The sequence below is a fragment of the Tachypleus tridentatus genome, chromosome 2, assembly GCF_004210375.1.
Source record: "Tachypleus tridentatus isolate NWPU-2018 chromosome 2, ASM421037v1, whole genome shotgun sequence".
NCBI lineage: Eukaryota > Metazoa > Arthropoda > Merostomata > Xiphosura > Limulidae > Tachypleus > Tachypleus tridentatus.
The window spans coordinates 101,415,060-101,442,305 of record NC_134826.1 but is presented as its reverse complement, the minus strand read 5'-3'; the positions used below and the strand labels follow the sequence as shown (position 1 = coordinate 101,442,305).

Below are 27,246 nucleotides of genomic sequence, written 5' to 3'. Positions count from 1 at the left end.
GTTTATTGCTGACTGTGTTACGCTTTTCCATTACATTGTTCAGTCTTTATGTAGTTAAGTGTCATTGTCTTAACTAATAGAAAAATTGTGTGAACTTGAATTTAGCAAAGCGAACTGATTATAGTAATTATATTGCCGCTAATGTTATACGATGTAATGGCAAACGATGTCTCACATTTCCTGCTTTAAATACCTTACATTTTGTTACTCATATAAATAAACCCTGCAAAATAAACAATGTAGTTCAGATATTAATGTGTGCTGATTATGATATAAAATACGTGTGTCAAACTTCAAATCCATTACATATACGTATAAATTTACATAGGTTTAAAATTAAAATCAATTTAATGAATTCCATGAAAGTAAAAAATCTTAACATTCATCCTTTTCCTTTTGTTAAGATAAGTAAAAGAAAAAATAGATTAAAATGGGCTGGTTTTTTAAAAAAATTGAAATAATTTAAACAATATTTTTAATCAAGTAGTTGTTATTTTGAATTAAGCACAAAGCTACTCAATGGGCTCTTTGTGCTCTGCCCACCACGGGCATCGAAAACTAGTTTCTAGCGTTGTAAGTCTCGAGACATCCTGCTGAGCCACTGGACTACTTTTAATCAACTCCTAACGTGCGTAAATTATTTTTAAAGAGATTTATCAGCTCAATCTTCCTAAAATAAGATCATTAATTAACATAACTAAACATTTGATTTTTGAAAATGATCATGCAAAGAACTTACTTTTAGATATTATGAATGTATCGATTGAAAGTTAATGATTTATTAAGCTTTGGAAGAGAGAAACCGCAAATTAAGACTTCATATTTGGCAATCAGTTTTAAACACAAAATATGCAGTGACTTGTAGATTTCTAAAATTATTTATTAGCCTAAAATTTATATTTTCCTCGTAAAAACTTAAATCATACCTTTTATTATAAATATGAAGTTCCAATCGGTCCACTTGCGTACAATTATAATGGAGATTTAACTAATATAAATGTAGATGAAATTGATAATTTACCTTGTCAGTGTAAAAAATAGTTATTTTTTGATTTCATAAACATATTATTTGTAGTAACTAATAAATGCCCCATGCTTGCACAGCGGTAAGTCCACGGATTTACAACGCGATGGACTTAGAGCTTTGCTATAAGAAAACACACAACACAAACTAATAAATTATAAAAGACAAATTATTATGTGAAAGATGTATAAAAGATATAAATAATGAATTGCCATAAATTGTAATAGGAAACATGTTCTAAAATCTATTGAAAACAATACTGATGAATGCATTTTGAAACTTAACTATATTATATCTTATCAGTTTAGACTATTTTTTGGAATGGAAGTTATATGTACTTAAAAATTAAGAAATAAATTCACCTGTATAAAATTAAAGAAATACAATATAGATTTATCGGTTCATCAATTAAAAAATAATATTCAAAAATTACAAGAAACACATATTATAGTCCCCATTAATAAATCTAATTGTAATTTTGGCTTATTCGTAAAAATGTTTTATGCACCAATTATGAACTCAAAAGTACACACACATTCAAACTTATTAATCAATCCAAAGATATTGTAATTGCATTAACTTTCGTAAACAAATAATTTGCTTGTTAAGGCGTTCGACTCGTTATCCGAGGGTCGCGGGCGAATCCCCGTCGCACGAAACATGCTTGCTCTTTCACCCGTGGGGGCGTTAAAATGTCACGGGCAATCCTACTATTCGTTGGTAAAAGAGTAGCCCCAGAGTTGGCGGTGGGTGATGATGACTATCTGCCTCCCCTTTAGTCTTACACTACTAAATAAGGGAAAGCTAGTGCAGATAGCCCTCGAATAGCTTTGCGCGAAATTAAAAAAGAACAAAAACAAAAACAATTTGTTCTAAGCTACGTTCTTTTGTAGATTTATTTTTCCTGTATGGTATTCATAAACTCCATAAATACCCGACTAAATTTAGATCTATTTCTAGTACAATAAAATTTATTATTAAATGTGTTTTTCTTGTAGCAAAACCACATCGGGCTATCTGCTGAATTTACCGAGAGGAATCAAACCCTTGACTGTAGCATTGTAAATCCGAAGACTTACCGCTGTACCATCCAGGGACTGTTGTTAAATATCCAACAATATTACTAAATCGATTACTTAACATTATATTTGATAAAATTAAAAATATAAATGTTAATAATACGAAACACATGTTTTGCATAATAAAAATTAATCAATCCATTTTGAAATACCTAAATAACTGTGAACAACTGAAAAATATTCATACATTTAATTTTAACACATTGTATACCACAATTCTTTTGAAAGAATTAATTTCTATTATGAATTCACTATCTTTATGCTGTTATTGTTTCATAGTGCTGGAAGGGAGAGAAAATTAAGCTTCAAAATATAATAGATATATTACGCTTCTGCGTTCATAATAATTATTTTTTTTAATAATCCGATATTTAAACAAGCAATCGAAGTTCTAACGGAAACGAAAAATATACTTGTATTGTAAATTTATATCTTTATTTTTATGAAAATAATTTTTTTAAAAATTGCACAAATTCGGAAATTTTGTCTTAAGTTATAGATATGTAGATGACTTAATTGGTATAAATAATCCTGAGATAAACAATTTTATTAACACTATTTATCCGGCAGAATTAAAGATTAAAAATACTTCAACTGTGGGCGTAGAAGCACATCATATAGATTTAGAAGTTAAAATAATTGATGATAATATCAGCCTAAACTTATTATTGAAATATGTTGTGATAAATATAAAGAAGTGAAAAATTAAGGAGTTTTTGCTGAAAGTTTTCGATAAGTATTTCTAGTTTTTGAACAACTTGGCACTAATTTTATGTGGATAAACACTTTATGGCATATAAAGGCTTGCAGAAAGTCTGATAATTGATAGTCACAGTAGATTCAGTGGGTGGTAGGTGGGAATTATACTATTTAGTTAGTTAGTTTGGATAACTTGGCTGTGGTTTTATAACTCTATACTAGTTTACTTTTATCCACTCTACCACCATAATGACAGTTGGAACGCCAACCTCAGGAGGTAAGTTTATCTTGCTTACTTTTTTTTTATTTTGGATAACAGACACCTTCTCCCAACTGTTTGCAGGTAGTGAAGGGCAATATAGATCTGGAATGTTATAGGCTTGAGCACCCACATCTCGCTCTTCTAACTTTAATTTCTTTTTATGCGAGAGAGGCGAATGGAGATAAAATTGATAGACGGTGTATCCCAAACCGCAGTTTGGGTCTTACTTCCTCAATCACCTTTAAAACCCAGGACACATTTTATATCACACATTATAGCCTGTACCTTGAAAGTCTTTTAATTTATGCAGTGTATTTAATCTAACTTCGTTTGTTTTGTAGTTTTATCCACTTAAATGTCATTTAACATAGGTTTGTATTTGCTGTTACTAACGCAGTTTTCACAAGTTATTTTGAGGATACACTAGTTAGCTTGAATAACTTTACTAAGGTCGTACAATTTTATACTCAATTATTAATACAAAATTAGGTTGCGACCGGCTACTCAATGGTCATAGTATCCTACAGACAGTTGGGGCTTTTTATAGACTTAGGAGACATTAAAGTAGTATGTCTATTCATTAATATACTTAACATCTGAGAAAACGACAAATGAAACAACAGTGCGAAGGCCTAATTACTTCTAGCAAAATACTCATCTTCACTATTTTAAAGGAATATATATGAGATAGAGAAAAACAGGGATTGTAATTGAGTACAAAGCTACAAAATGGGCTATATGTACTCTGCCTACCACGCATGTCGAAACGTGGTTTCTGGGATAGTAAGTCCTCAGACATACCGCTGTGGGATTGGGAGAATGAAAAAGGATATTACACTAACTTATGTTAAACATCTAGCTTACTTAAGCCCTTATAGTTTTTCTTCTCAATGACTGTACTTAATAATATCAATACTTCTACTTAAGTTCTTATTAAAAAAATTCAAATTTTAAGAATACAATAGTCAATTTTGATTAATTTATTTAGTACATGCAATTATATATTACGTTGTTGATGTTTGCATGGTCTTTGGTTTGTTAAAAACGCAAGCTCTTCCTAAATATCCACATGAAAATTTGTTTCTTGGTGTGAAAGCAGTAAGTTTACGGATTTGCAACACCAACTGAATGCATAACTAACCAAAGCAAAAACAACTTCAAGTATAACTAAGTGAAAAAAGAGGGAATTGGAGGTTGCTGCCAAAATAATTGAAGAGAGAGAAGCCGGTGACAAACAACAAAAACAAAACATCCTCTAACGTGTAACTACGATTATGATCGAATGGTGTCACCTCCGGAATTGTTAAGTAAATATTTAATAAGCTCTTTCTTTACGAACGTCTACATTAGAGAAGTAGATATTTATTCATTTTATTGTAAGTTTTCAACTTTGCTTTTCAATTTCGTCGTATTCATATTGATGATCAACGTGTAAGTGTTAGATTTCAAAAAACGAAAATTCCGGATCTAATGAAAGAAGCTTAATTAAAAACTTTGTAAAGAAGCTAACAAAACGCGCACAACACACACACACATAGAAAGACTTATAAACAAAATATAATTTTAGAAAGGCGAATATTCCTATAATTTCCAGAGATAAGTTTGTAGTCTTTTCCTAGTTCCACAAACAATCTATTTTATCTGGAGAAAGCTTGAAAGAAAGAGAGAGAAATCGTGCTTTCCTAGGAATGCATTAGTATTTTAAACTTTTCAAATCTATCGAAATTCTTTACTATCTGACATAAAGTTAATTAAAATAAACAGCAGTTCTGTTAGTAACTTGTTTAGGGTAAACCATCTCCAATACCGATTTCCAGTAGTCATCCAAGGAACGAACTTCAAAAACATGAAAGTTTAAACAGCCGTCTTCATCCAGGAATAACGAGTCGCTGGAGCCATGCTTAGCATAGGCTTTAGCAGAAGATAAAGTTTTAAGTGAATTAGTAAACAAACGCAACACAAAATATTAAATGTTATAAAAATAGGTTTGCATACGATGCTAAAAATTCAATAAACATATTATAATTTTCATTTTCTAAGCGTTAATATTCACATTGTGAACTGATAACAAAGTTAAAAGTTCACAATGTGAATATTAACGCTTAGAAAATGAAAATTGTAATATGTTTATTGAACTTTTTAGCATACAATGTTATCCGTTAATATGTATTACACTGTTTTAAGGTCAACTTCCAAATCATTGGTTATAGATATAATTGTGCTTAACTTCTATAATATTAAGTATATGTGAAACAACTTTCTTCATTATTACATTACACAGGGTGTTTGTTTTATAGGTACCTTACGAGCTCAGGTATTCATGTATATAATTTAATTATTATCAATGTCTACATTTTTGGTGATATATCTAAAAGTAGTTATGTTTTCATAATTTTATTTTACGCTATTGAAATATTTAGATTAACCGTTATATTCTTAAGGTGAAATCAAATATATAAAATTTATTTTTCACCTAACGCTAACAATGTTTTATTACAAAATATCCTACATATTGCTTAAGAAACATGGATATGTGATTACCTATATATTCAGTTTATAGGTTTGATTGGATTAAGGGCTTGCACATCAATATGTTTTTTTAATGTAATGTAAATAACTAGCAAACAAGAGAGAATCCTCAATAGCCGCGGCACTTTTTTATGCAGGATCAGAGTAAGTTAATCTATGATATTTCCTTTTTTATTGAGTATGTTTTTGTGCGCCAACAAAACCAAGTGTGAGGCTCACGTATACCCGATTCGATTTTATTGCTCATCAATATCACCAGCAGGCTACCTTAATTCTTTTGGCAGAACTTGAATAAATTGAAGCATACTTTGGAACGTGATCAAGCGCATCAAACGAAAGGGTTTTACCTACTGAGTCCAAAACTGTAATTATGTATTAAATTAATCTAGAGATGACAGAACTGTACTTGATAAACAACATTAATAACAAACAAACAAACTCAGAGCCGTTCTATGAGCCGCTCAACCACGGCAAAAAATATATTTACCAATGATTAAATTACTGCAAATTGTCAAGCAAATAGAGAGTTTCTTTACGAAATACTTACCTAGACTATGTCCCTTACAATTGGCTAGAAAGATTCGTGCACGCTGTTTTGCATCTGGGGGGAAGTTTTCATCATCTAGTAAGCTGGGATTAATGCACAGTGACATAACCTGGAAAATTATGGATTCTAGCTTACAGAATCTACTTGTCTTATTCAAAGTTAATACTTACTTAACAGAGAAACATAAATTACGTTTTAGACTATTTGTAAAAAGCATACCACCCTGGTAGTTAGTTTTATTTTCGTTTCAGATAGGAACTTTCACTCATCAAACATACTTAATATTTAATTCTTTCACCGCTTCTATAACAGATAGGCAATCTTTCCAATGTGAAATTTATTTTAGGTACACAATAAAAACAGAAATAACATTTTAACATTTCGTATAATCTGAAATTTAAATTATAAACTAGGCAGGAGGGGTAATATCCTTTCTTTATGGTAATACAAATTTCCAAACGCACATTGCTGTGTTCTAAAATATGACAGATATATACGTGCACGTGGCAGTGAAAGAACGCAACGCGAATCTGTAAAGTACTAAGAGAAAAGAAAGTATATGGAAGAAACTTAACTACTGTTTTCTTCCTAACCAAAATATAATTTAAATGTTATTAGGTCGTTTCATTTATTACGTGTTTTTTCTTTATATCATCATATATTTAGTTTTAAAGTTGCTTATATTAATTTGTCTTTTGCACAAAATAAATGATATGAATATTTTATGTAATCCACAAGGGGTTGGTATAACCTGGTAGTTAGGGCGCTCAACTCGTAATACGAGGGTCATGAGTTTTTTATACAAATTGTCGAACATGATCGTTCCATAGAGTTGTCATCCGGGACAGCCACCAGGATGTAAGTTTCTTGACTTGTGAGCATACTGGCCGAACTGAACTTGCTGGGAAGAAGAATACTTTAACTAAAGAGTAAACACTTATTTGACTCTAATAACTGGAGCCTTTTTAATTTGTAAATAATTTATATCTACAGATATTGAGGAGTACAACATATTAAAAACAAGTTTTGTTTTAGACGAGTTTCACATTTTTCAGTCCACTGATATTGCTGACAATTGCAGTTACTTTCTTTTGAAAGGAAAGATAGAATGCAAGTTGCTTATGGGTATGCTTACCAGACAACATATAGTGTGCTGAAAAGAGTACTGAACATACAGTACGTACCCGAATGTGTACATGTTTGTGTGGGAAACGGGACAAATTTTTATTAACTGAAACGTTCCATCGAAACGGCGGGGGTGACTTGTTCTTGACCCTGTGTTTGTGTGTATGTGTAAAAATTCATTCTTATTTTTCTAAGTAAAATGCTGGACAATAACAACATTCTCAAAATCTCTGCCAGGCAGAGGACATGAGGTTAAGGACATGTCCTTACAGTATTCGTATATTATTTTCTGGCGCAAGACGTTATCGATCATGTTTGTGATCGTCAACATGTTAACCAAACTTACACTTGTGCCTTATCTTAAATGTGTAATTCAACATTGAAGAGCTCTCGTGTAACTTGATTACTCCTAAAATAGTAACGTAACCTTCACGAGCCACAACGTCGAAGAAATGAACTTACTTGCTGAAAGAATGTTAAGGGTTTCTGTCCCATTCCTTGGGGGTCTCCAGCGTGACTATGAATGACGTTAGGAAATGGAAACAATTTACCCTGAAAGCATAATTAAAAATTAAACTGGTGTTTCAAATGTGTTATTAAGATATGTAAAGGCAACCTTAGCTGCTGATTCTTTTTTTAAACAAGAAGCCAACATTTTAAGACTTTAAACAAACCAAACGATGTCACTTTTGTGTATTGTGCTATGTCTTTGTGAAAAATGACACATTTTGAATAATCCAAATCCTTAAAAGAGATTAAAGCTTTGTTTTGTTTGAACAAAATTTGTATGTTATGGTATTTCATAATAAAACGTAAACATCGATAATATTTTAAGATGTATCCACAAAAGCAATAAGATGGCTTATGAAAGTTAGAATATGTAAAGCTTGCTTATTAACATGTAATTCACTAATTCTCTTCTAAGTTATATCATAAACACAATTTTTGTTTGATCACAAATGACCTCAATGTTTTGAACACGTTCTGATACATTTCTCATATGTTGCGTATCATCATAATAAATTAATTTACTCTTTATGAAATAATAAAATACAATTAATAAAACGTCGTGAGAAAATGAATAAACTAAAACCGAAACCGTTTCCTTAAACATTATGTAGTACTACTTCGAAAATGTTCGTTTTATTTCACTCTCAATGAAACTGTCAAGACGTGAGACTGTTTGGGACTAAAAGCCCTACTTGTCACAATCTAATGGCTATAATTTCTTTTTCTACAATTACCTGTTTCAAATTTTAATAAACTAGCAGCGAAATGTACTGTTCAGAGTATTTTTCTGCAACATTAATTTCTAGTGTTTTTTTTGAGTTTCGCATAAAGCTACACGAGGTCTGTCTGCGATAGCCGTCCCTAATTTAGCAGTGTAAGACTAGAGGGAAAGCAGTTAGTCATCACTGCCCATCGCCAACTCTTGGACTATTCTTTTGCCAATGAATAGTGGGATTGACCTTATGGTCAATAATATTATAACGCCTCCACTGCTGAAAGGACGAGCATATTTGGTGCGATGGGGATTCGAACTCGCGACTCTCAGATTACGAGTCGAACGCCTTAACCCATCTGGCCATGCCGGGCTTTAATTTCTAGTGAAAGCAATACGGGTTTGTTGTAGAATGTAATACGCATTCGAATCGAGCGTATAATAATATTTATAAATCACTTGCGAAAATTTAGCATGACAGTTTTTAGATGTATTCGTTTAACCACAGCTAAGAGACCCCCAAATCAGCTGGTGCCATGTTTGGGGAGTGAGGACTCTCAATATGTAATAGAAAATATTAATGTTAAGAACTTATTATGAATGATTTGTAACATGTTGATGCCCATATACGTCTAACCACAAGACCTTCAAAGCCACTTTGATTTTCTGAGTGTTCAACTTTAAAAAATTTACAAAATTTGAATGTATAATATTGTTTTGATCATCATATTTCCTAACATCGGTATTTATGTCAATTGATTCAATCATTTTAGAGCTTCCAAAACCCCTTCCCTTTTTGCAATCTCTTCACGACTCTTATTAAAACTATTATTTCTTTTATATTCTAGATAATCTTTGAACTGTTAATTTCTTATAATATTTAGTTGTGGTACAGTTAATTTAGTGTAGGAAGTTTTTTTTTAATATATGGTTTCTGAGCTACGCAAATAACATTTTAAAAATAAAGTATTGTTTATTTCACTGTAAAATACATATAGCATGTATTTTAAAAAATATATTGCTGCGTTAACTCACCATTTTCTGTTCTTTTTCCAAGTGGTTTCCTGCGGCAACGACCAAACTAGGCCAGGGAAATTCCATTCCCTTCAAATTCTGATTCATATTATCCAAACTTAAGATAGGGGTTGCCATAGTGGCTACGTACAAACACACAACAAGCGTTACAGCAGTGGTTATAAAAATGTTAAACAAAACGGCCGCAGGAAAACAACAACAGGTTTTAATATACAAAGAAACCCAGCGTTTCCTCGAACTTCTGCTGGTTCTTCAGAAAATGTCGTGTAGTGCAAGATGACACGTTTTGGATACGTCAGCACAGAGGAATTCACGACCAGTGTTGGATATACAATCCCAAAAATAGCTCTAAGACTAACCATTAGAGAAACAGTTCTCCAGAGTATTTTTAGATAAGAAGAAAAAGTAAGAACTCTGTGTTTACTCTTTTGGTTATAGGAAATTTTTAAAGAAACTATCAAGCAATACAAATATTTTCTTGATTCAAAATAATGTAAATATAATACCTTGAAGATAGTATGTAACTGAAGATAGTATGTAACTGAAAACATGGTTCTAGTATTCATTCTTTTTTTATAGCTTAGAATTACAAAAATAGGGATGTTTATTCATTAAACTTCTCGAAAAGAAAAACGTGGGCTATCTGCGTTAACCATCTCTTCATAATTTTGAAGAGATAGATCAGAGGAAAGACAGCTAGTCATCACCACACATCGTCAACTTTTGGGCGACTCTTTATAAAGAAATAGTGGGGTGGATCATTATAAGATCCCCGCGGCTGAAATGCAAAAATATTCACTGAAAGGGATCGATCCCACGACTCGTAAATGTCAAGTCCAGAAACCTGAACACTAGGATATACCAGATCTATATTCGCGTGTTATTTTTAAATAAAACAATATGCCTTATGTCTGTAGAAAATAAACTTTATTGGTGTAAATGTATCGCTTACGACTCCATCTGTCACAGTAAGAAAATTTCCAACTATCCAATAAAATCTGCTACTTGTGTCTTTTAAATAGTTCATATTGCAAATGTTATTTTAACTATTTTGAAGTAAATATACCTTTTTAGTGGTAATTTGAACAGTATGAAAATGAAACTAAGGCACGCAAATATTTGTTTATTCTTAATCTTCTACTGGTGGCTCAGGAAAAAAACTCAAGATCTTATAACCCTAAAAGTCGAATTTTAATATCAGCTGTTAACAGAGCAGAAATAGAAACTGTTTAAAAAGGAAGTAAATGTAGGGATGGCTAATATCAATTCTACAAAAACAATGCAAACAATATAGTAGGGATGGCATTTCTATAATCCATACGCAGACGCATACAGTATAATAGAATATTAACAGATAACAATAGGATAAACTCAGTTGAGAACGAATAGATATATGATATTTTGCATGCTAATTCTTGCTGAACTATCTTTTGGGGATGATGCAAATGCCAACTCCACTGTCTTATTTAATGCTATATTTAACTATACACAAGAAGATTGTATTTATAACAAAGTTCTAAATACAATGAATTCCAACTGTGATATTATTGTTTAATTATTGGATGGTAATTTTTGTTTCTCCTTGAACTTAAGCTTTTTTAAAGGCTAATGAAACTTCTATTAGAAAGCTAACTTCCAATGGCATTCATAACGTCTTTTACACTAGAATTATGACTATTTTAAAATTACTATTAGTTAATAATACTTAAAAGCAAATACTCCATTGTATTGTTAAGTTCTGATGACCTATTAAGAAAATACTTAAAACACCATTTCGATAAATAATCCGAACAATCCCTACATAGCTAGAGCTGTCGCCAGCCTAATAGCATTGGGTTAACATTTTGATTATCCGTCTTAAATCAACCTGTTTAATTTTGTTTTTCTTTCTTTGCGTTCCAGGAATGGTTTTTTAATTAGCCTCTTACCTTTTATGAATTTTTATTTAAACAAACCGTAATATGTGAATATATATGGTATGAGTTTATAGCTCTATAGAGGTCTTGCTTCAATTTCATGCGGTTATTATCTGAACTAAGCATAGTCCAATAGTTTTGTAGTACGTGCCACTCAAACGGTCTATACTGATAAAGTTAATTGCCAATGTACGTACTCAAATACAAGTAGTGTAGTGTTCTTCTCATTTTTTTCGTTTTTCGTATGACATATTGTAAGTTTACAAATTACTAGATGTAAGATAATTATGAATAAGTTTCACCCAAATAAAACTAAATTTTTTATTTAATATACTGCTCAGTTAAAGCTTTGATTATTCAATGTATTAAATATGGTGTGACGAGTTTCTCTGCGTTCAATATTTTGCAACTAACACATGTCCATTATTTTAAAAACAAGATACTTGTTAAAGTTAATATTTTCAATGTTTAAAATGTTTTCGAAAATAAAGATTAGAAAGTGAGTTTCACTTCTTTTCACGTATTAGTGTTAGTAATACTCAGATATGTTAAAAAGACAACAAACTTGTACCACCATACAAATGGTGTTTGTGAAAATCTGAAGACTAAGGTAATTCTTTTGTATATTGCAAAGTGCTGTACATAAAGTTAACGTAATTACTGGCTAACTTAACAGTGATAAATACATTTTATTATCATGTGACTCAACTTCATATGAGAGAGGAAAGTTGCTTTCCTGTGGCATGTATAAAAAATATGATATTTTTCATTTTATCATTAAAGGGCTCAATAATTTAGTATGTATCATATGTTTTTAAGGATTCACATTCCCAGCACAATTAATTAAATCTTTTATGTTTTTGCTATTACTTTTTTATGTTTAGCTTTCAACTGAAGTACGAATGTTTCACCTTCTATTCAGTAGGGAAGGCCGAATCATCACGGTAGTCAGCTGTAGGTTGAACACTTTGAGAGTAGCTACAGGCATAATATTATACTCAGCTTGTTGCACAGTTTCTACCAAGGCAGTTCTAAATGGTTCCTCAATATATCTGCATGTCATTTGAATACTTCCATGTTTTTGTGCTTAGCAATTAAGCTCGTGATGCACTGAGAGAGTTCAATCATCTTACCACTTCAAATCAATTTTTGCAGCCTCAACGCTAAAAGAGTGCGGAAAATGCCTTCTTTTTAACCAATAAAAATGTCCAAAAACGTTCAGTTCAAATAAATAAAATGTAAAAGTCCGCGAAACCTCATGTAATATCTAATATACAATGTAATATCTATTTTTTCTATTGATTAAGAAATTTATGTTCGACGGCCCCATTCATTTTTCTTTGAACTGATTCATCATTTTTATTGTGATGTCCATGTCTCATTTTTCAGTTGAGTTCTTTATTGTGAGATAACATTAATACACACAATTTTGGTTTTCCATTTATTATTTATCAGGGAAAGCAGCCCAGACATAACTCGTTTTTTTTTCGAACTTTGTTATGTAATAAACGTTCTCAAGGTTTATAATTAATAAAAAAGGTATATTAATGTGTCAAGTTGAATTACAACTAAAGTCAAAACCAGTCATACGTGCCTGTCTTACTCAAATATTTGTATGCGTTATGTGATAATTTCAGCATGTACAAAAAGCTAATTGTCATTGTAATATCTACTATAAAAAACTTATTGCATTAAAGATTAATTATATATGAATACTCTGTTAAGGTTAATCTTATTTCAGTATGCACATGTATATCTCTATTCAAAGTGAAATCCTGACAAAGTATTTTCTTTAACTTTATTTTCTTTTGGTTGTTTGCTCACATGTATAATTTTGAAGATATTTCTTCAGGTTTACTAGCACAGTTCTTTGCTATCAGAGGCGAAATAAATGAGCTATATTGATTAAGGTAAGAATAAAAAGACATTCAACATAAAATAAGATATACGGGAGATCGGATCTGGTTGGCCACTAGGCCAACTTCCATATGCTGAAGTTTATAACCATAATATTATGACCACTGTTGTATTTCTTTCGTTATCGGAAGCCTCTTCACAAGAATAAAAACTGATTTTCAAATACGTAAGTAAATATTTTATACTACAAAGGTTTTGTTATATGAAATAATTTAAGAGAAATTGAGCTACAAAAAGAAAATATTTTATTGGCTACATAATGGTTTATAATGTTTTACCATGACTGAACTGCACACACACGTCGTTTCTAGCAATATGACTGTTTGGGACATAACACATTTCACTTGAGGCAGATTGACATGTCAAACAGCATTATAATGAAGAATATGCATGTATTTTTATGCTCTTGTAATAAAGGTAAATATAAAAGTATTCAAATAAACTGATTAATTTAACTAATGTTGAAGTGTTGAGAAAAAAAACGAATATGAATTTATTCTTGCAAATTCATCATTGGATGCTCCATTACCGTTATTTTAATGCAATGGTTTTTTAAGCTTTGAATTTCAAACAGTTTGACATTTACCTAAATGTGCAAAAGACATATATTATGCTATAATTAAACTATTTCTTATTTAAATACCCCCCAGTGGCTCAGCGGTATGCCTACGGACTTACAACGTTAAAAACCGGGTTTCGATACCCGTGGTGGGCAGAGCACAGATAGCCCATTGCATAGCTTTGTGCTTAATTCAAAACAACAACAACTTCTTATTTAATTTCATCGTGTCAGCTTGGCCAACTATAAGTTGACACAAGGCGCCAATTTTATTATATTCATATGAGAAAATTAACAAAATAGGCCCGGCATGGCCAAGCGTGTTAAGCATTCAACTCATAATCTGAGGGTCGCGGGTCCGAATCCCTGTTGCACCAAACATGTTTGCCATTTCAGTCATGAGGCGTTATAATGGTACAATCAATTCCACTATTCGTTGGCCAAAGAGTAGCCAAAAAATAGTTCAACATACACTGACAAATGCCTATTCAATTGAACAATACAAAGCTTTGGTAAAGCGCTCGACTTGTAATCCGAGGGTTGCTGGTTCGAATCCCCGTCACACCAAACATGCTCGCTCTTTCAGCCGTGGGGGCGTTATAATGTTACAGCCAGTCCCACTATTCGTTGGTAAAAAAGTAGCCCAAGAGTTGGCGGTGAGTGATGATGACTAGCTGCCTCCCCTCTAGTCTTACACTGCTAAATTAGGGACGGCTAGTGCAGATAGCCCTCGAGTAGCTTTGCGCGAAATTAAAAAAACAAACAAACATAATGAATGAACAATGTTTTGATGCAAATGTATGAAACAACTATATTTTATTTTATTCTAGATAATACTTTTGAAGTATTCTAAAGAATAATACAATATTATGCTGATGTTGAACAAATAAATAAATGATAACTTGGAAAAATATTTTTTTCCCTGAAGATAGCCTTGAAAGTAGGGGTGCACCTTATACACTGAAAAATATGGTAACTGTTGGAAATATATTTTCAGTATAGGAAAATAATAACTATCATCATTTTAGTTAGAAATTTCTTTTATATTACCTTTTTATTGATTTTTTCTTTTTATCATACTTCTTATTTTGGGATATGAGACTCATTGTGTTATACTTTGTGTTTTTATAATACTATTTCTCTTCAGTTTAACCCAGCATATGAGATTTCTTGATTACCTTTCCCTATCATCGCGAGACCAGTTACCTTGGCATATGTACCACTTATGTTTCAGGCTGATTTTTATAAAAAACACTTATGATCCTGTGCAATTATTTTTTTAATGTAGAGATTTAAACTTAGGTTTATTACACAAATTTGGAAGTTTAAAAACATGCTAGACTGATTACGATTTTGGTGTATACATTATAACTATACGCTCATACAAACAAATATTACGACTTGTTGCAACTCCCAAATTATTATATATTATATAGGCCTATACAATAAAGTGATAAATTGTTCCCCCAGGGCTTGAAAGGAGTGAAAAGAAAATTTCTAGTGAGATACAAATAAATTTTTATAATAAATAAAAGACGTAGTCCAAATGGCTACTTGCGATAATCATGTTTGTGCTTGAAATAATAAAAAAAATATTTGTATCTCCGACGTCTACTAATAGTTTGAATGCGGTGCTTCTCCATACTGGGTATGTGGGGGAATCCATAGTTACGTCATCAGAGCATGTCAGCCAATCAGCGCTTGCGTAAATGGCTGTGTTTTTTGTGTTCTAAACGGCGTAGAAACACCAATGCGATCGTTCACAAGATGGAAAAAATGAGGCCTCGTTCATCAGATTGACTTGTTACTGGCAAATCTAAAAGGACTAAAACTGTGAAAGGGCTCTGTCTACAATCATTACGCTCAGTCATTTGAAATAGTTGACATCTCTGCTGTGTGTGTGTTTTCGCATAGCAAAGCCATATCAGATTATTTGCTGAATCCACCAAGGGGAATCGAACCCCTTCTTTTAGCGTTGTAAATTCGTTAATTTACCGCTGTACCAGCGGGTAAGTTTCTAATACTGAAATCCACGATTACTAGGCACTGATAATAAGTGAATTAGAATACAATAAGTTGAGATAATGGGTAGCACATTGCAAATGTGATGATTAAAGATTGGAAAAATTAAAAATATGCAGTGGAAAACAGTGATTTCTTCTTTGGTTGTTAGAAATGTTTTAGTTCTTTATAATAGAGCATTATCAGGTTCCTCAAAGATATACTGAGACACTAGGCTACATTCCTACAATTTCGTATGAAACAAGGAGATCTCCTTTATCCCTTGTAGTTCAAGCCATTTTACCCTTCTCTGATGGTACTTATCTTTGATAATGTTCTTCTTGCAAAGCCAAGCAACGTGCCCATTAAATTAGCTCCTAGAAGCTTCTATCTTAAATCAGTTAAACCACACTTTTTTCATGTGTTTGATAATGAATGTGAAATATAATTAAATAGGGTTTATATCGTGACGGATAAGTTGAATAGGCTAGCCGTTGGAGTTTAGACTATTACTACCAGTCACAAATTATTTATATTAAATTGAGGAATGCAGTGGCGAGTGGAGGGCACAAACAGTAACTCAAGAGCATTTAGAGTTAGAGTAAATAATATTATTCTGAGGCTAAAATTCACAAAATAAAACACTTTTAATGTGCTTTTTAGGATATTCTATGTTGCATTCAATCGGTAGAATAATTTTGATTAAAATAACAAAACTCTTTCAGCATAACTAATAAATGTTCTTTAAACGCGCTCTCATCTACATTTTAACCATATTATTTGATGCTAGGAAAGATGGCAATAAGTTATTTAGACATAGCTTAGGCGATAAACGTTTGGCAGATTCATCTGAAGAGTAGGCATATTTCTTCTATAGGCCTCGGAGACTCTGCTGGCGATAGCTGCAACTGCTCAATGACAACTGCTTTCAACTTCCGACGACAACTAATTTTCGTGCTTCAAATACAAGTGTCTATATAAACTTTTTCTGATATTCTTACAATCTTCCAAATAGTGTAAACAACTACTAGCAAGTAGATCTGACATTTAATTAGTTGTTTTCCCTTGACTGTTTCACAATTTTTAAAACCAGAACTAAAGCTATTTGCTCATTGGTTACAGATAAAGTCGGTAAATCAGTAGCCTTTTTAGCTGTGTCTGTACACACACTTTTGAAATAGATGCTACCTCAAAGTTTCAACTTATTTCCTTTCCTGGCACCTTTTCGCAAGATAATGTAAACATTCGCCATAACGTCCTCACTGCGGGACTAGACTGTAAATAACAATCTAATTTCCGTCTCTCTAATAAGGCTTTCATAACGTTTCTCATAACCTTGATAGCGTCGTTTGTAGTTAGCGTAAACAGCAATGTCTCTCAACATATCTCTTTTCTTAGTTAATTGTCGTTATATAATTATTTTTTATGCTTTTCTGAACAACTGTCGCACTTTTCCTCACTGCACACATTTGCTCAATGCTTGAAGGATTTGAAATGCTCAGAATGCCACAAATGCTTGAATATAATATATATGTCTAAGAGGCCATTGAAGTTTGTCAATCAACTGACTTTTACCATTAGCTTGATTTTTTCTTTATTATTCTGTCATTTAATCAGTTCAAAAATATTCTAGAGTACATAACATAAACATTGATATAGAACTAATAAAACATCTGAAAGGGGTGATAATGGTTAAAAAGCTAAATAACATAACTGATTTTGAATGGTTTTAATACCGACCAGTCTTTTCTTTAGAAAATGTTAACTAATTTTCTTCTTTTCATATGTAATATCAATTCATTTTAATTTTGGTTTTACATTGGGTATTTTACTAATTTTCTTACACCTACGTGTTGGACTTCAACGATGTGGTGACAGTTCCCTTGAAATTCAGTTTTTAAACTCAAATCACTAAGTGTACTTATATAGAATGGCACTTGGGAAACAGAAGTTGTCAGCCATCATTACATGCATTGCTAGGAGTGCCTTGCAAGGTGACATCATATGATTACATAATCAACACCACATGGCGTGTTGCTAGGAGCGCATTGCTAAGTAGTATCGTATAGTTATATCTACATCACCAGAAGGTAAATTTTAGTGAGATGATTATTTGAGTAGTGCTTTCTACTTTGAAGAGTTTAAGCTTACCACCTGTGTAAAACCAGACCTTGGAAGAGTCTACAGGTTCTGGGTGCATCAAATAGAAAGATCAACAGGAGCAGAACCACAAGTTGCTCCATTATTGATTAAATCTTGCCCCTATAAGAACCATATTATAGAGATCATAACTGCAATATTATGCAAATGATCTTGCAGAAAATGTAACTATATTACGAGTTGAGCTATCCTAACCACCTGGCCATTTGAAAAACTAAGATATTTGCTATTAAAAGTACCACTTTTGATTTCAATAAAGAATTTATCTTAAGCACAGCTGCTTCAAGCTATATGATGCAAGTAGTCCTGTCTCAGATGAGACAGAAAAGAACATCTTTCGCACACCAGAGCAAATAATTAGGAATAACCAAAATAAATTATCTAGTGACAAACCAATGGTATCAAGACATTCTACGGTCATCCGTGCGGTAGGATATTTACTATGATTATGGATCATTCACTCTTAATTTGGTCAATGTCATTAAGAGACCCATAATAAAGTTAACAGTAATAATCATTTTTAGTAAAGGACTATCATTTGGAATAATATTATATCATGTAGAAAAAATTCTAGATGCAAGACATAAGATTGTATGTCGTTACATTCTTTTGTTACAGAGTTGCATTGAAAATGTAACAAAATAGCTTTATTATAAATTTTATGTTGAAACATATTTTATTAGTTTTAATTTCTTAGTTCCGAAAAAAAGGAATAATTAAATAAACTTTAATCTTGACTTTATGTGTCATATGACGCATATTCCCTGTTATTCTCTGCTTTTAGTCTTTTCTACAATCCCATCTAAGATTGTAAAATAATCCAATTAACTTTAATTTCAAACATCAGATACTGAAAGGTCAGAAAATAAAATATATAATATTCACTGTTGAGGCTCCTTCCACGTTGTCATACATTTAAACAAATGTGTCTATACTACAAGTGCATTTTTGTAGAAGTTTGTGTAACCAGTAATTAGATAATATTATTCCCTGTAATAATTAATTAAAGGTTAGTTGTGCCGCTTTTTTTTTTATCTTTGGACAGTTTGCTTCAGGTAGTTTAGGTGTGACTGTTCCCCGCTAGTACAGTCTTTAGATTTACAACGCTAAAATCAGGGGTTCGATTCCTCTCGGTGGGCTTAGCAAATAGTCCGCTATGGCTTTACTATAAAAAAAAAAAACACATGCGTGACGGTTAATATTGCTAGGAAAACTTTTCATCCTATTTGTAGCTTATCTAAGAAAAACGTAAGTTATTGTGCTTTCAGGATACTAGATATTTTGTGGATGATGATATGTTGTGTTATAATGCTTATATTTGATATGAATCTTTACAATGTTTCAGATTATTAACATTATTACAAACAATTAAGCCTACTTCCTAGGAGTCCAGACAAGTAGCTACTAACTTTTTTCTATGTATATTTTTATTTGTTGTTATAAAAGCAATTAAAATGTAAAGTTTAAAACTTATTAGGATAGATAAGGAAACTTAAATTCAAAAAATATTTCTCATATTAGTCAATTTTATAGCATATTATGTGCATGATGCATGTTTGTAATTCATTCGTTTTACTTTTGACGCCATAAGTTGCTTATACAAAGTTGACTTGCTGAGATATATTACTTTTGGCATCCTTTGAAAGAGTATAAGTGCACTATATAGTATTAAAAATGTACCCAGATTTGAAAAGGGTGTGTTAACTTTGTCTTTAAGAATAAATAATAATTGTCTGTTACAAAATAGTCATTCTAGAAAGAAAAGGGGTAGTATGGATTTATTCATATTTTTTAAACTTTTCATTTCACCATACAATGGTGATTTCACTAATTTCCTTTATTTCGAGATCAGTGTGAAAACATCCCTAACTGCATATCTGGTATTTTGAAATAAGTACTATCCGTAACAAGCAGTTATCCCTACAACAATGCCTGTCACAACAGTATTTGTTTCAAGGTGATACATAAAACAGCAGGAGACATCTCATCTTGTCACAAATGGATAAATATAAAAATAAGGATTAAGAACACTCAGTTATAAGGTGCTGTTAATTCAGTATACACACACACAGTTAAACAATAACGGGGTGTACTTGTGACAGTCATTTCGTGCTAGTTATAACTATTGTTTCTATAAATTATAGCTATAGGCAGCCTTGTAATGAACATATTTTTTGAGGAATCGTTTAATATTCCCATTAATGGCATAGCAACACATGAGTAGAAAACCGAACCTTCTACTTCAAAAACAGCTACTATTCTAGCAGTCAGTAGGTTTGACTAATCTAGAATTAAATGGTCGGCATTTCCTTTATCGTACAACGCCTTTCGTTATTGAAAGAGCTAAATTTCTATAAACTTTATTACCGTCGATACTATTGACTTTATCACTTTTTCAACATCAATGCCCATTTGTTAATTTATGAAATTTTCAAACTTTATGTCAATTCTTTTCTATGTGCTGTCATCTGTCGGTGTTTCTAATAAACTTTTGCTCAATATTCATCTTTTTTAACACAGGCCTGCGACTGTTTTATTTTTTGAAAGTTTTACATATTCTACATTAATTCATGTACGCTGAATCCGAAAATGACATCCATTATTCTCCATTAAGTACTGATTTTTCACAAACCATCATATGTACTTTTGTATAAGTGAATTATTTTCATTACAATATGGTTATATTTTTTATGTATAAAATGTTGATAATCATTGGCTATAGATTTCTCTAGACCAATCGCGATGTGAGAATCTTCTCGATCGTTCTTGAACCCACGAGGAACATACCCCTAACATACCGGTTAACAGGACGCATAGCATGTCGTTCTTGAATAGTATTTGTTTATACATTCACTTCACATAATTTTTCTCTTTTCAATATTATTTACCTATTGCTATAGTAACAACATGTTGTGTTAATTACTCAAACATTTTGATCTAAACAAGAGTTTCATTTCTTCCTGATTTGTACAAACGTCCTTAGGTGATAAAAACAAATGAATATCATTTTTGAACTCTGTGTAGATGAATTATGGAAAATTCGTTATCAAAACCCAAACATTTTTATGATATTTAAATTCGCAGGCCTTTGTAGTTGATCTGTAAATTTTGCCGTCAACAAGATTTAAGATATATTTATTTATGTAGTAAATCGTTTACCACGTTGATTATATTATTGTCAGCGACAAATATTCCACTAATCATTTATTTTTCTTAATCTTTTTATGATAGATCACTATGGAGCTGATTTTGTTAAAATAGGATTTCTGAAAGATGTTGTAGCTTGTCATTCTATTTTGACTATAACGAGTTTCATGGCTTGTGAGAAAATAGTTTGACAGATGTTTCCAAGTAATTTAACATTTTCTCTTCATTGCCTGTGCATTGTAGTTATTTTGTATTGGTCTTTCATTAACTCTAGATTAATAATCAAGCATATGAGTTCTCTAGGAACTTTAATAATTTGTATTGGGCATTTTAACAACTTTGAAATAACCTTTCCTTCGAAACCATTCAGCAGAAAAAGAATAGGATCTTCAAATTTTCTGAATTAAGATAACAAGTATGTACCTGTATTTTCAGAGGTTAGGCATTTAAATGCAAGTTCTTTAATAACATACTAGTCTTGTTTCAATTAAAACCCTGGTTCTAATTTGGCTAGAGTAATAATAGTCAAGTGGAATAAAAATCTTTACCTTAATTGGATAGAGTATATGTACTCCAATTTTATCATTTTACCAATTTGTTCCGAAGATTGTGATTTTAAATAAATCAGAAAATAACCAAGTTGCGTTTTATGGTTCATATTTGTGTGTAAACAATTATGTTTGTATTCAAATCGTATCATCAAAAACATCTGTGATAGTAACATCTATAAACCTCGTAGCTGGTATTTGTTTACTTACAGTACCATCACCTTCTAACTGATCCATTTTTTTCAACGTTCAGAGTATTTTGAATGACAATCTTTTTAATGTACAGGTTAAAATACGACACTGGATAATGACTTGATTATAACTGTTTGATTTACTGTAGCCACAGTTATGAATCATAGAAATTGATTTTGGAGGAATAAACCTTCTCTTATAGATCGCGATACCTAATTAAAGTAATGGTAGTGTTTCTGAAGGAGTCGAAAGAAACTTGATTCTGAATTGGATACGTTGCCATTGGTGTATATTAATATCAGAATAAAAGTATTTAAGAACAAACATTAGATTAAAGATCAATATCAAAATTCTTACATCTCTTCCTTAAAGTTAAATATGTAGCTTCCTTCTGTCACTCTTGATAACACTCAAATAATTTGTTTTGAACTAATGTTGGCAAGAATTCTGGTGAATGAAAGCGTATGTCGAATAAATAAGGAAAACAGCCTTTTTGTAATTATTCCAAATCATACCTTTTTATAAACATGATTAAAAACTATAACAATAAAATTGAAGTTGTTAGTGATTAGTGTCTTGGAACGTTGCACCTCCATTAACACAATGTTTTTCTCCATTAGCAATTACTGACAATCATTGTATTCTTCTTGTTTTCTTTGGAAAAGAGAAACTAATAAAAATAATAACACATTTAATTATCTTTAGGGATAGTTTTCTCACAACAAAAATCATTGTACACACAGCAATTAACTTGATGTACTTTTGCCTCCTGATTGGTCTTATATTTATAAAAACGTGTATTTCTAAAAAAAAGGTTATTTACATTTCGAGACTAAAAAATAAATTGATTTCATTTATGAGGTAGGTTTTATATATCGCACACTTATTTTCTCCACCTCAATGTCTTTGTGTGGAATGTATCTTTCTTTCCAAAATTTTGAAACAGGATGTGCATTGATAAAACGTGTCACATGATGATAGAAGTTTTATTTATCATAGACGTAGATTTATTCCAATATTATGATATTTTATGGAATCTATTATAGTATATACACACTCTATTCTTTGAAATTTCTTACAATACAATAAATAGAGCAATAATGTTCATTTAAGTTTGAAAATTCCTTGTCACAGTATATATATAAACCATTATCTTACCAAAGAAAATACTTCATACTTGTTATAGTGTTAAGATAGTTATTATAATACCAGAAGGGAAAAATCTTCTCGAGACAATAAGGATCTTTTTAGATAGCAAAATACAAGTTATCTGACGATAAAATAGAAATTTGAATCTTTAAAGGATGCTCAAACATTGTTACCTCTATAACACTGCAGGGCTTTAAAAATGTTCACTGCTTCAAGAACTTCCTTAGCGGGTCATGTCAGCAATGATAAACTTTGATCTCAAATAAATTGAGTCTCTTTTGGAGTAACGCTAAAGCATCAAAAAGGTTCTCGCCATATTTAATGACAAAAAGACTGTTTTTTGCGATTAGTCAGTGCCAATATTAGTATTGTGGCATGGAATCATATCATATGTTTTATAACCGCTTTAGTTACATAAAAATTTTATTCTATTTTTCATTTATTAAGCTTCTATGCAATTTAACACATGATGAAGAAAGTAGTTGAGACTAACTTTTTTCTAGTTGCTTTTTCTTAGTTCTGTATTCCAGATAATGTCCTTTCTGCTGAGAGGATAGTCTAGTAACATATAGAATTTCGGTTTAAAGGATTGGTATCCGTAATATTCTTTGTTTGCCAAACTGACATTGTCTGAATACTTTGTTTATTTGTTTAGGGAATTTTATGCAAAGCTACTCAAGAGCTAGAAGTAATAAACTACAGGAACGACAGTTACTCAACACCATAGCAATGCCAACTTGTGGGTTACTTCTTACCAATGAAAAGTAGGATTGACCATTAAATTATGATGTTCCCACTGTTGAAAGTGCAAGTACATTCGGTGATGGTATTCGAATTCAAGTTGAGCTCCCTAACTACACCTTTACCTGAATGTTACAGCTGACTAATACTGTACGAAGTGATATTATTGACTGAACAAAGAAAATAAGCTTACAAGTTCGGTTAATATACGTTTTCTTGGTTTAGTTCTACTAGAATGTTGTACTGATATGATTATAGGTGAAAATTATTCTTTTAGTTTTATAGAAGTCAATTCTGAGAGCGTTAAAACTGTGAAATTAAGCACAATCTAATAAAAATTAAATTCTGATTCTGTCTGCACTACATTTATTTTTTGCTTGTTTGTTAATAAAAACTGTGTTTATCATTGTTAAGTTATCAAGCACAGAGTACTTTATTTCCTGGACAAATCTGCTATTATTAGTTAGTTTAACTATCTAGAACTTATTATAAAATCATTTTCTACCTGAAAATATTACAAGTAGATGAGAAGAAGACAGTTTGGTGCCCTGTCATCCCAGTTTGGTGCCCTGTCATCCTCTGATTTTTTTTTATTTATAGATTAATAATTTTTATAAACTTTTTTTTTGTCATATGTGTTTTTTTTTCTTACAACAAAACTACAAAGGGCTGTCTGCTCAGCCCACCGAGGGGAATCGAACCCCAGTATATTGATATTAATGAAAAATTAGACATACAAAATAAAGAAATTCCCACAAAGCTTAATCAGTTTATTTATGGAATACTTCTTAATCACTGTGATTTAATAAATATAAATAAACAAAGCATAAAAGGCAAAATTGATATTACAAGTCAATCGTAATCACTTTATATTGACTTATTTTTTAAATTAACAACTTATTGAACATGACACAAAAACGTAATATCCTATAATGCTATTGTACTTTTATCCCAAGCGAATAATTACATATGTAATAGAAAAATTAAATTAATTATGACATTAATCTTACGTGGATGGAATACCGTTCAATTAATATTAATCAATTTGTCTCTGAACGACGGTTAATAACCAGTCTTTTAACATTTTTCAAAATCTTTGTAATTCTATTTATGTTTTATAATATCTGGGAAATTGGTTCATTACGTATCATTTAAAACTTGTTCTACAATTATTATCATAATTTGGAATTTCATAATATTTATATTCTACCTCTATACATGTGATTTTAGTACTTTATGATTTAGACTATAATCATAATATAAAATTATCATATACTTATAAAGTGCATTTACTTTAAATAACTGATTTCTTATAATTTCATTTGTTAAAGCAACATATGCATTAAGTTCATAAATTTTGTTTAAGGTTATTGTGTTAAACATTCTTTTTTGAATTATATTTTGTTTAAGTGAATGTTACTTGTTGAACCATAATGTATAAAGAATTCTGTTAAAGATACATAAATGATTTTTTTATGCTTTTTGATAAAATATTCTGTATCCTCAAAAATTTTGCTGTAGTGGGTCTTAGTCTAGTGCGAATGGTATTTATATGTTTAGACCAACATAAACATCATCTATAATATGGCCTAAGTATTCTTGCATTTATTATTGCATCTTTGATCATGAATTTGTAAAAAATAAAACAAAAAAAACATTAATAGTATTTGTATATTTTGAGTAAAATATCGAAGTTTTCGTTTTATTAATATTTACATAGATTTAATTTATATTAAGCCAATACCATAATTTACTTAAATCAACTTGTAAAATGTCTGACAAGTTCACATCAACACGAGTTACAGTTAAGTCTGTATCATTTGCATATTGATATATTTTACTCTTTAAACTTAATAATCATAATATCATTACCATAAAAACTAAACCGTATTGACTCAAAATAGAATCTTGTAAAAACAACAACATATTTTTATAGTTACAAGAGTAAATTCTATTACAATATTCCATGGGATACACGCCACAACCACATGGCAGAGATGCTTATTCTAGCTGAAACTTCTGTAGATACCAGCCAATTCACAACATCAACACTTTACCAAGTAGCAAAGTAAGCAATGGTATCAATAAGCATATCCTTTGAATAAGCATATCCTGGACGGCTAACAAATGGTGAATGATGTGAAAGATGTCCTTATAACTAATGAAGCCCAAATTATGAGACACTGCCAGTTTGTGGGAGAACAACAGAATGATTGAAACTAAGGGTTTAGGACTCAGCTCTGGTTTTTCAGGGCTGGATGGAGTTTGGTATTTGTTAATAAGAGCACAAGGGAAGGAGAGATACACACAGGAGCAACAAGAACCCTAGTGAATCTTGCACTTGTTTAATCCATCTAAGACCACTGCTATGGGTTGTAAATACCAATTCCATCCTGGTGAATGGTTGTAGACTAGTTGTTACAGAAAAACTAGATTTTTGGCTTACTCTAGGAAATATTGCTCATAGAGCGAAAGTAGTCATTTTTGTTATCTTAGATCTGAAGTCTATATCCTTGAAAAGGATATATATTGAGAAAATTATCTATTATCCTTGAGTGTGTGATATTTAAACAATGTTTCATAGAAGAATTGTCTAGTAATCCCCATGTACGGTACAAGAGCTTGGATTTCATACCTGTATGTAGCAGAGAGAATTACAGCATCTTTATCTACACAAACAGTTTCTGTCGTTTAATTCAGAAACGTATGATGCAGTGATGTCATACTATGCAGTCGCAAGAACCATGCATAAAATTGTTTCTTGTAGAGAAAGCAGCCTGCATTAGTTCGGACAGTGATCTGACTGACTGTGGAGGAAATTGTACTACTGCTTTGTAATTATAGATGAATGGCTATTCAGCTGGAAGCTAGAATTGTTGCAGGCATGGTAAGCAAAGTGAAAGTGACAGACACTAGTAATGAAGTTGGAGCTGTGTCCATTGCATCACAGCCAAAAGGTAATATGAGGGTGCCAACGACCTGATGCCATTGGTTAACGATTGTGTTAATTATCTATACTATACAGAGTAAAAGCAACTTAGTGACTTGTTCGGTGAATAGGCTAAAATATCTGTAAGATCAGATGGCTAGTTAGGTAGTAAACAGTCACTGGACAGTATATGGATGAAGGCAATGTACATCTGGTAAAGCAAATGCTGCACCAGTTTCTTTGGAGCTGGAGGAAGGTTATGAACACTGATACACAGCACATGATGAAGGAAAAAGGAAGGCTTTGTTGATATTAGATAGATGAATGTGTTGACTTGCATTGATGCCTTTCCTTTATCACAAACAGATGAAAGTATGAATATGTTTGAAGTGTCCTGTTGGTTCAACACTTTGGATTTGAAATCCAGATAAAGGCAAAGATTGATAATTAAATATTTGATGATCA

At 31.4% G+C, this 27,246-nt stretch overlaps 1 protein-coding gene and 1 long non-coding RNA gene across 4 annotated transcripts in view; one reads left to right on the top strand and one right to left on the bottom strand.

The window, feature by feature from the left end:
• LOC143244703 (alanine aminotransferase 2-like) overlaps positions 1 to 9,868 on the bottom strand; it is a 30,253-nt gene extending 20,385 nt beyond the window's left edge. For 2 of the 3 annotated variants that reach the window (XR_013025280.1, XM_076489821.1), the window contains exons 1-3: positions 9,523 to 9,868; positions 7,728 to 7,817; positions 6,141 to 6,249 (exon numbers count right to left, since the gene is read on the bottom strand). Coding sequence is in view for 2 of the 3 variants with exons in the window: in XM_076489821.1 (XP_076345936.1) it covers positions 6,141 to 6,249; positions 7,728 to 7,817; positions 9,523 to 9,639 (316 nt within the window). In the remaining variant the exon portion in view is untranslated. The remainder of the gene's footprint in view (positions 1 to 6,140; positions 6,250 to 7,727; positions 7,818 to 9,522) is intronic. The other variant, XM_076489822.1, reaches the window with a different exon arrangement.
• Positions 9,869 to 11,554: 1,686 nt separating this feature from the next.
• LOC143244705 (uncharacterized) lies at positions 11,555 to 25,054 on the top strand. Its single transcript, XR_013025281.1, has 3 exons — positions 11,555 to 11,692; positions 12,323 to 13,521; positions 23,767 to 25,054. It is a non-coding gene; the product is annotated as an uncharacterized LOC143244705 (long non-coding RNA).
• Positions 25,055 to 27,246: the final 2,192 nt, after the last annotated feature.